The 11,041-nt window shown below is 39.8% G+C and overlaps 1 protein-coding gene across 1 annotated transcript; it reads left to right on the plus strand.

Moving 5' to 3' along the window:
* Positions 1-7,642: 7,642 nt before the first annotated feature.
* On the plus strand, positions 7,643-8,573 carry LOC147465933 (mitochondrial adenine nucleotide transporter ADNT1-like). The gene is made up of 3 exons (XM_086512974.1): positions 7,643-7,722; positions 7,809-7,959; positions 8,124-8,573. The coding sequence occupies exons 1-3, from the start codon at positions 7,697-7,699 to the stop codon at positions 8,571-8,573; spliced, it is 627 nt and encodes a 208-aa protein (XP_086369100.1). The 5' UTR covers positions 7,643-7,696.
* The last annotated feature ends 2,468 nt before the right edge of the window (positions 8,574-11,041 follow it).

Here is an 11,041-nt window from a genome sequence, read left to right on the forward strand (position 1 = left end):
CACTGCCAACCAGACTCACTAAAAACTCTACCCTCATACCTAGGGGAGTATGAAGCTAAGTCTGAGCTGAGAGCAATCCCATTTCAAAGACTTTCTTCCAACAGAGTGATGGATTCACAAGGGTTGATTGAGTTATTGTCCACCCCTGTGGCATGCACATCACGTTAGCCGAACTCATGAGGTTACGACCAAACATGTGGACCACAGTAGGAAAATGCTTAGAAAAATTTGGAGTAAAAGACCCTACCCCGAAGCTTCAAGAAGGGATCAGAGAATTGGACAAGCCTCAATTAAACACTAGGCCTATACCTTTAAACAAGGTTGGAGAATATTGCGAGGGAGAAGATGGCAATACCACACTACCAGTAGAATTTCAAGGAGTAGTATCCAAAGCTATTCTTGACAGTGGAGCAGGAGTCGCTATCGCCACCAAAGAAATCTGGAAAAAATGGGGAAAGCCGGATTTAAGAGCTACCAGAATGAAATTGCAACTGGCAGATGGGTTGATGGAAAAGCCTCTAAGACTTTTAGAAAAAGTAATTGTCACCTCTTGCGGAATCGAGTATGAGCATACATTTGCAATAATTGATTTCGACAAAAAGAACAATTACGAGATCATCTTGGGAAGACCATTCATGAGACAATTAAAGATGGTCCAGGATTGGGGTTACGACCACATATATCTCAGACGTGGGGAGAATACAACCAAAATATGCCTAAAAGACCATAGTTACAAGGGTGTGAACCAGACACCAGTGGAAGATTTTGATTCAGCTACATTGGCAGGGTCCGAACTCCCAGTATGGTTAGGGTAGAAAAAAGAGCTATGGATGTGCGGAGCTTCACATTGTGGGAGCTTAAAAAGAGAGGAATGCATCTTAGAAAGAGAAGGAGGACAAGGATTACATTCCTGAACCTTTTCCCGAAGATGCCTTAGAACCTCTGGAATGGGAACACATACTAGAAACATTGGATGTTTGTAACATTACAGATAGCCCAACGACAAAATTTTACGATAAGGATGGCTATGATGTGCTACCCTATTACATGGTAAGCCTTATACCAGCAAGAGATGAGAATGTAAACTCACCAGAACAAGAAGAGTTTTATGACTCCTTTGAGCATTTGGAATTAAGTCACGATGCAGATAACGAGTGTTTAAACAACTCAAGCGAGCGTGAGGAGACAACCGCGAATATCAAGTTTTATGATTTTGCATAATCAACCTCCTAGACGCCAGGAACGCTATAGAAAAAAACGTAGAAAACAAAATTAGAGAGAACCTAATGCCCATGATAAAAAATAAAACTCACTATCTAATGCTTGTCAAGGCAGAGGATTGTGTGAAAGACCAAATATCAGGAAGATTCTTAAGAGTTCGAAGGGAAAGAACGCGTGAGGAAATAAAACAAGCACGGAAGACTAAAATAGAAATAAAATCAATAAAATCTCAACAATCAAAACGGGAAAAAACAAAAGACCCAGAATGGACCAAAATGGAGCGTAAAATGAAATACCAAGAACTAAAACGGTCGTTACGAGAGGTATGGACTACTAAAGGAGAAAGTGATGGTAAGGAGGATTCAGAAAAACAAAACATGAATGTACCATCCCATTATCGAAAATTCACTATCCAAGTTAGAAAAATCATAATGATGCGACCAGTAAGGGAAAGAATAAACCAGGAATCTTACGATGGGCCAAAAAATGCAAAACGGATAGACCTCACTGCGCCAGGCGAAGAGCCTCAGCCTGTGTATATAGCAAATGATTTAGAGCCTGAAGAAGAAGAAAGGCTAACACAACTTCTCAAGAAGTATAAAGATGTGTTTGCATGGTCCTACAAAGACCTTAAAGGAGTTGATCCATCGATATGCCAACATACAATTCCTTTGAAATCCAATGCCAAACCTAGGAAACAATGCCCTTACATATATAATGACGCATTCGCTAAATGAATCAAAGAAGAGATTGCCAAGGTGATGGAGGCTAAATTCATCAATGAAATCGATCATAGAGATTGGGTGTCACCCATTGTGGTTGTCCCCTAAAAGAACGGAAAGCTGCGTGTGTGTGTGAAACTCAAAAAAAAGTGAACGCTGCCACAATAAGGGATAATTTTCCCTTGCCGATCACAGAACATGTACTTGAGAGGGTGGCTGGAAAATGGGCTTATTCCTTTTTAGATGGGTTTTTGGGGTATAACCAATTGGCAATTGCAATAGAGGATCAACACAAAACAACATTTCCCACAGAGTGGAAAATATATGCGTATAGAGTTATGCCTTTTGGCCTAACCAATGCCCCAGCTACCTTCCAAAGGTTAATGACTCATGCGTTCAAAGAATACCCGAGAATATTCTTAGAAATATATATGGATGATCTCTGTGTCCACTCTCTTATACGAGAAGAACATATTGACTATTTACAAAAGGTATTTGAGAAGTGCAGAACATATCGAATCTGTCTCAATCCAGAAAAGTGCATTTTTATGGTAAGACAAGGCCGAATCTTAGGACATATTGTCTCAAGAAATGGCATAACCACTGACCTAGACAAAATTAGAGTCATAGTAGACTTGCCCAGGCCTACTAATGCCAAACAAGTACAATCCTTCATGGGACACTGCGGATATTATCGAAGATTCATATGTATATATGCGGTCATTGCACAACCACTATATCGCTTATTAGTCAGTTTCGAATGGACTGAGAAGTGTGAAAATTCATTCCAAAAGCTTAAGGAAAACCTTGTATCAGCACCTGTACTTAAAGCACCAGATTGAAAAAAGATATTCCATGTTCACATTGATGCATCTGCATATGCAATTGGGAGTATCCTGGCTCAACCTGGAGACGGAACAATAGATTTCCCAGTTTGTTATGCAAGTCGACAGCTAAATAGTGCAGAAAAGAACTACACCACCACGGAAAGAGAGGGATTAGGAATGATTTATGCTGTAAAGAAATTTCCGCATTACTTGCTTGCAAACAAATTTGTGTTCTTCATAGATCATCAAGATCTTTTGTATCTAGTAAATAAACCATGCAATACTGGGAGAATTGTACGTTGGTTTATTATATTGCTAGAGTTTAACTTCACAGTGGTAGTAAAAAAGGGTAAAACTCATCTACGGGCGGATCATCTTTCAAGGCTACAAAACGGGGAAGCTCCTGAAGGAGTAGATGATGACATACATGATGCTTATCTTTTCAATATTGAAATGATACCCAAATGGTCTCAGGAAATTGTTAGCATTCTTTCCTTTGGAGGAAGATTTGATAACAAGGAGGAAATATCCAAACAACAAACATTTCAACAAACAAAAAACTTTCAGTTGATTGCAGGACGACTATACCATCTAGGCTCGGGCCAAATTCTACGATTATGTATAGATCCAGAGGAATTCGAGTATTATCTTGAAGAAGCACACATCCAGGATTGTGCATTTCATTGTTCAACAATGAAAACACACCAAAGATTGAAACAGTTGGGAGTTTATTGGCCAACTATGTATGCTGACACACATGCTTATGTTAACAATTGTACAACATGTAGTGCCAAACGACCGGTGGATCACGCGACATTGTTTCAGGTAAACATTGCACCTGCATGGAGTCAATATATCATTGATTTCTTAACAACAAGGACATCTCCTAAAAATATAACAAAAGCGCGAAAAAGGTCTATAGAGTTGGAGGCTCGAGACTTTAATTTAATTGGAAATCAACTCTAGAAGAGAGGAAAAGACAATCAACTTAGAATCTGTGCAAGTGAAAGTGAATACCTGCCGATTCTAGAACACGCACATGGAGGAATAAGTGGAGGCCATTTTTCAGGCTAAGGCGGCAAAAATTGTCTTAACCGCAGGAATATGGTGGCCTACATTGCACATGGATGCTGAGGAGTTTGTAAAGCGTTGTGACGCATGTCAGCGCACTAAGGTGCCGATAAAGAGAGATGAGATGCCACTACGGCCAATGATGGGAGCACGGGAATTTGCAAAATGGAGAATTGATTTTGTGGGACCCCGTGCATATCACACCCATACCCAATATATCATTGTGGCTACGGACTATCTCACAAAATGGGCTGAAGTCAAAGCAACATAAAAAGCAGACGCAAGAACCACTGCACAATTTTTGTATGAGAATGTCTTTGTACGATACGGATTACCAATAGAAATTGTCAGTGATCGAGGAACGCATTTTCTTAATGAAGTCATATCTGCTAGAGTAATTCATGGTCATACATAGAAAATCTGCTCCATATCATCCACAGGCAAATGGACAAGCCGAGGCCACAAATAAAACACTATGCACTGTTTTGACTAAATTTATATCAGAGTCAAGGACAGACTGGGATCAGCACTTACATTCAATACTATGGGCATACAGGGTAGCTTACAAAACATCAATCAGAACCACACCATACAACATGGTGTTTGGTCTAAACGCTATATTACCCATAGAGTTTTTAGTTCCAACTCTACGAGTAGCGAAATGCTTAGAATGGATAGGGCATGAGCTCTCTTCAAGAATAAATGATCTTGAAAAGCTAGATGAACTTCGATTGAGAGCTATAGCTTCGATCTATGCTAAAAAGAGAAGACAAAAAGAGTTTTTTGACAAGCATGTGCGTACGGGAGAGTTCAAAACAGGTGATTATGTACTTGTTTACACTTTGAAGAAACATACCAAAAAACTTAAAAAGTGAGGAATGGGACCCTTTGTGATTAGTGACTTATCACAAAGTGGAGCTGTCAAACTTGCTACATTGGCAGGAGAAGAAATGCCAAATTGGATTAGTGGGTGTCGGTTCAAAAAGTATCATTTACCACTAACACAGGATATGCTTCAACAAATCCATCAAGAAAAACAACGGATGAAGGAGAAACAGAGGGTATGAGAAGAAGCACAAGCAAAGGCAAAAGAACGCATTGCAAAAAGAAGGCTTCTACGACAACAACAACAAAGTGGATCACCGTTGCAAATAAATGCTATTCGAATAACGAATTTTGGTGAAAACACAGTGGAACCAATAATTGTAGTCAAAGTGGGTAGCAATCAAATTGAATTGACGGCATTGCTTGATTTCGGAGCTCAAGCAAATATGATCTCTTACAAATTATATAAACAACTCAAGCTCGAAGATCAACTACATCCTACTCGACAAGCTCTGGAAAGTAGTACATCACATTCGCTAAGAACATTGGCTTGGACAATATTGCATGTACAAATACATCATATGTTTACCCCCACAAGTTTTATGTGGTTGAGGATGCGAGCACACTACACCCCATGTTGTTGGGACAAGCTTGGCAGAAAGAGTATAATGTGCAGATCCATTGGAATTCGGATAAAGTCAAAAATTCAGCATGCACAAGAACAACAGGTGGTAGCCTTTTCTCAAACAACCCGGAAGAACTAGATAATAGCACCACGATCACTGGATAAAGAACAAAAAGGATGAGTGCCAATAAAGCACAACATGATACCCATGGAGAACAACCAAGGAACTGCCAACCATGTTCACTACAAAAATAAGATAACACACACAACAGTGAATAGATCAAGGTTAGCAATACACGAAAAAAAAGTATGGGTACGAAAGGATAGAGGCGACCTAGCATACAAACCACAATACAACAGTAGAAGTCAACAAAAGAACACAGTTAAACCAACAACCACGGGAATAAAAAAGATATGAATCCCAAAGAGAATGCTCAGTAACCACTTAAATACGACTCGCATTTGGATCCCAAAACCAAAGCAACAGGAACTCCCTTCAGTACAAGCAACACCAGCAACCAGACACTCACTACATATGAAACCGGCAAATGATCTATGTGGGTGCCGATCAATAGAACAACAATGACGACCACGGACAAGGCAATAAACCTACAAAAGCCTCCAAACCAAATCTAGAAATGGCAAGCAAAAGAGAAAAAGACTATGGCCAATTGAGCCACGACAATTCTCTGCACGGAGACAACCACGGCCATATCAACACTAGCGGCAAACCAAGCAACTTTTGCAAGAAAGACGGTCAAACAAAGAGCTGTTGAGTTACAACTTTTACTTACAAAGAAAATCAGTCAACCAAATCAACAACAAACAGGAACCTCGACGTCGAATTCCAATAAGCTTCTTGCTTATTCCCTCCTCGCACAACATTAATTTTTCCATGCATTGACTGAGTATGCATCAAATAGGGCTACACTACAAGGCCGCGCATTAGCACAATTTTTAACCCATGCACAACACATACCCTTGACGATACCCTGTCGTCCGGAAGGATTCCGACCAGGAGGGGGGGAGGCATTCATTAAGAGAAATTTGGGGTTTGAAGAGGGCCTTTTAAGGATTTGGGATTTATGGAGCTCCTCCAATAAGAAAAGGGCTACCGTTACGGTGACAAATTTGTTAAAATGGAGGTTTCTCTCACTAGAAGATCTTGCATATGATCTTGGCATTTAAGGTGAAACAAATTTTGATAGGCTCGAAGTAGAAAATAGCGGGAGAATATGAGCCCCCTTCTCTCTCTCTCTCTCTCTCTCTCTCTCTCTCTCTCTCTCTCTCTCTCTCTCTCTCTCTCTCTCTCTCTCTCTCTCTCTCTCTCTCTCTCTCTCTCTCTCTCTCTCTCTCTCTTCTTCTCCGTCTGTGGCGCTACTCTTCAGCGAGTCTTACCACCAACCGAGCGAGTTTTTCCGAGCAAAGACAAACCTGAGCAAGTGTTTGTATGCAATATAGTAAATTTTATCATCAACAGAATATTTATTTTTTGCTATATATGGATGCACTACAACAAAAAGATTTTTCAATGGATATACTACCTCCTAAATTCCAAAATATCAAAGTTTACTTTAGAAAAAAACAACACAATATTTGAAAATAATATCTTCTGCCTCAATCTCTATTTATCTAACTGTAATCTCCTCTGCTTCTACTCTTCTTTCGCTTGGATTTTCTTGGCTTGGGCTTCACATGTTTGAGCATGAAGTAAGATCGATAGACTAATAAGAGCTCTAGACCTTTACTTAATGCTCAATTCATCCTATGTTTCTTTTTGTTAGGTAAGTGCTCCCTTGTCTAGTACTTTGATTCTTGATTTTCATTTATACTTGAGAGCATGTGCATCCTTCCTACTCTTAGCCACATCAATGTGATAGCAATTTATTGCACCTCATTAGTTCATATATACACCAATCGTCCCTTCCATGTCGTTTTGCCCTCCCTATCATTGACCAAAACTTCATTAAAAAATAGGTCTTAAGTGTATTTTTAAGGGCCAAAATAAAAAATTCCACCCTAGTTTTGAGGGTGGCATTGAAGGAAACTCGCTAAATTTGGAGGATTCTAGTGTAAAACTTGGTAAAAAATTCAAAAAAAAAATGTTAAGATAATCAATGTTCTTTTTTCCATTGGTTCCTACAAAAGGTTTTGGTGAACGCTTCCTCGCAGGATCCTCTCAGTGTCTCTCTTTTTTAGTCAAGAGGATAGAGGATCCTTGGAGCACCATTACTTTTCAAGTCATAACCAAAACTCCTATTAACTATTTTAGTATTCAAACCTCCACTCATAATTTTAATTGGTTTGGATCTTCCAATCATTCAAATTGTCTTGCTTAAATATTCATTCAATGATTAAATATTCTTCTTCAAGTTCAAAATCCACTGAAGCCTAAATATAATGGCATGGTACAAGGCTTGAAGTGCATTTGGTCAATGAAGGCTTAGCTGGATTTTTCAAAGGGAATGGAAGAAGCTGTGCTTGAATAATTCCTAACTCTGCTGTGAAGATTTACAATTATGAACAAGCTTCAAGTGAAATTTTGTGGTTGTACAGGGGGGAGACTGGGCGAGAGGATACTGAGCTTAAACCATTACTAAGACTTGGACCTGGTGCATGTGTCGGAATTATTGTAATATCTTCCACGTATCCTATGGACATGGTTCAGGTAGGCTTACAATGCAGACAAAGGACTCACCAATGCGCTATCGAGGAATGTTCCATGCAACGTAAATGATAATGAAAGAGGAAGGACCATTAGCGGTCTACAAAGGCTGGTTGCCATCTGTTATTGGTGTGATCCCGTTCGTGGGTTTAAATTTTGCGGTATAGGAATCACTCAAAGACTGGCTGGTGAAGAGGAACATAGCAAGCAAGCCAAAAGAGAATGTTGATTTGAGCATCCTTACAAAACTTGGATGTGGAGCAGCAGCAGGTATAGTGGACCCGACCGTAGCATATCCACTTGATGTGGTACGGAGGAGGATGCATATGGTGGGATGGAAGGATGCCTCCTCTGTCATCACTGCGGATGGTCAGATGAAAACATCGGTTCAGTACACTGGGATGATTGATGCTTTTTTGAAGACTATTCAAAATGAAGGCTTTGGAGCCTTGTACAAAGGCGTGATTCCCAATTCTATCAAGGTTGTTCCTTCTATTGCTTTGGCGTTTGTGACATACGAGGTGATGAAGGGTCAAATTCCAAATATCAAATTAAGTGAATCTGCAATCTGCAATAGCAATAAGGTAGAAGAGATTGTAAATGGACAAATGATTTGAAAGCACATCGGCCGTAGTACTGATTTGTAAGAGTCTCTAATTTTGTAAAGAAGGGAAATTTAAATGATAAGTCCGGGTGAGCACTAGTCTTGTGCTTTCATATCAAAAAAAAAAGAGAGAGGGAGGGAGAGAGAGAAGTGTGATTTAGCAGTTGCGCCTCTCAGGAGGTCTCCTTTTGTTGCCTCTACCCGTCCCCAATAGAAGTTCCAAACTCTTGCCTCGTAGGAGCATGTGCTCTCCCTCCCCTGCCTTGCTTAGTCCAACAACCAACATGATTCTTCACACTGGATACTTAATTGGGTTGGGAAAAACCTACTCAAGCCGCAACACCAAAAACAATGGTGCAACAAGAGATTAGGTCGGGCTGTATCAACATGCAAAATCTCTCCTTGTGACAGAGTACAAGGTCGCATGATGCACATCAATACAGATATGTTGATCCTATAGCATGCACGATCTCCGCCTCCTCAGCCGCTTCCATTCCAGCCTTCCCTCACCCATATACAATCCCCTCCTCCTCCTCTGTTTCTCTCCTCCATCTCTCTCAATCTCTCTAAAAAAAAGTCCACACCGGCGTGGGATCTTTCAGAGACTTTTTTTTAAAAAGAGATTGAGAGAGAGCGAGGAGAGAGAAAGAGAGTGGGAGAGGTTGAAAAAAAAACTAGGTTTAGTGTAATCCCACCTGCAAATTTTGAGATTTACCTCTAAATTTTAAATTTGAAAGTGAGAAAACCTACAAAATTTACAAAAATTTAGCGTCATTTGGTGTAAAAGCCTTCAAATTTAGTCAGTGTACCACTGAAATTCTTATAGATAGGTTTGCCAAGTTTTCAGAACAAAGTTTTTTTCAAGCACTGGTCCCTGCTTGTACGTGAAAGAGTCCGCGTCTCTTTCAAAGAGATTTTTTGAACGGTTTTGTTTATACTATATAATTGTTGAAAATGACGACGGTTGAACTTGAGGACCTTCTTACCTAATCTATTGTGAGTTTCCTTGCTTAACTCCTTCAAAACCAAAATTTTCAATGATTAGGGACCCTGAGATTTACCTTTCCTAGCCAACACAGTTGTTTGAATGTGGCGCAATGTTGTTTGTTTCCTTGCATACTCTTTTAGTGTAAGTCTCATGGTCCTACATGTAGGGAGGTAGGAATAGGAGATTTATATCCATTGGAATCATGGTGCCACTATTCCCAACAAGGATCAATGGTGGTAGAAATGAGCTTCCAATATGTGAAGGCAACTAGTTCCAAGAAGAGGAATATCAACATGCCATTGTATGGGTTCCAATTGTTCTAGCCCATCAACGGAAACATTCTACCAAACCCTTGTTCAAGGGGGGTTTTATGTCAAAAATATGTGGTCATTTTACCATTAAAATTAAGTGTAATCTTGTTTTAGTTTTTTTTTGTGCTTGAAGTTACCTAAAAAATCCTGTTTGGTTTTTGTTTTGTATAGTGTGCCGTGGCCAGTCTTGCTCGGTTTAGGGATTGCTCGGAAAATCTCGCTCAAGATTTGAGATTCCTCCTCTTCAACATGTCGAGCCATGGATTCTTGTGGCATATACAAGGCTTGCAACGAGTGGGTCATTAGCACAGGTCTTTGAAATCTCTCTCTCTCTCTCTCTCTCTCATGTGTGTATGCGCAATAGTATGAGATGGAAGGATCCATGACCACCAACTTTTGTGCTTTTCTTTTTGGCAGACCTTATGGATGTAGCCACTGTTTAACACCCTCCGACAGATTATCCACTGACTTACCCTACTTCTTTCCCTTCCCATGTCCACAATCACTTACCACATGCTCTCTCTCTCTCTCTCTCTCTCTCTCTCTCTTTCTCTCTCTCTCTCTTTGTCTCTCTCTCTCTCTCTCGGGGATTAGAACCTGCAATGTAGTCTTATCCTTGCCAGCTAATGTGATGAGCAAGATTACTTTCTTACCAGGTAAGAGTTGATCTCTCTTAGATAATTATGCATTCTATTTACAATAGCTTTAGATTGTATTGTTTGGAGGCTTTTGAGAAAATTAAGAGTGTTTCTTTGTAATGTAAGTGCTTAGATTTAAAGATGTTACGTGGTAGACATCTGGATATTGGACAAAGATATAGACTATGGAAGATTTTACTTTGGTGCAGGCACTTGCTTCCCAAGTTTCTTAAGATATGATTACATTTATTTTAGGAATGTTGTGAGGTATGATGTTGAAGCTTGTTTAAGGTCTCATGTAGCAAGTATGTGTGTGAAGCTAGGAACTTCCTAAAGAGGGCCATATATGATGACGAAAAGTTGGTGGGCATTCTCTTTTGGAAATTGCAAGAACCCTTGGTATGCAAGTACTAAAAAGAGGGGAGAGAATCAGTTATGGAACAAAAGGATACCACAAATGGAACATGCTAAACATGGTATGTTGTTTGGTGATCTTGTAGGAAATATTAAGACAAGCTTCCTAGCTGACTACACTTGAAGCCTG

This window comes from Adiantum capillus-veneris, chromosome 1 (genome assembly GCF_014529385.1).
Source record: "Adiantum capillus-veneris isolate H3 chromosome 1, ASM1452938v2, whole genome shotgun sequence".
Classification (NCBI taxonomy): Eukaryota; Viridiplantae; Streptophyta; class Polypodiopsida; order Polypodiales; family Pteridaceae; genus Adiantum; species Adiantum capillus-veneris.

What these genes read in the sequence shown, in the direction of transcription:
- LOC147465933 (XM_086512974.1), top strand. Translation starts at nt 7,697, where the DNA reads ATGGTACAAGGCTTGAAGTGCATTTG. An exon ending in CAAGGCTTGAAGTGCATTTG is followed by an intron (nt 7,723 to 7,808) that starts GTCAATGAAGGC and finishes GAAGATTTACAA; the next exon opens with TTATGAACAAGCTTCAAGTG. An exon ending in ATCCTATGGACATGGTTCAG is followed by an intron (nt 7,960 to 8,123) that starts GTAGGCTTACAA and finishes TTTGCGGTATAG; the next exon opens with GAATCACTCAAAGACTGGCT.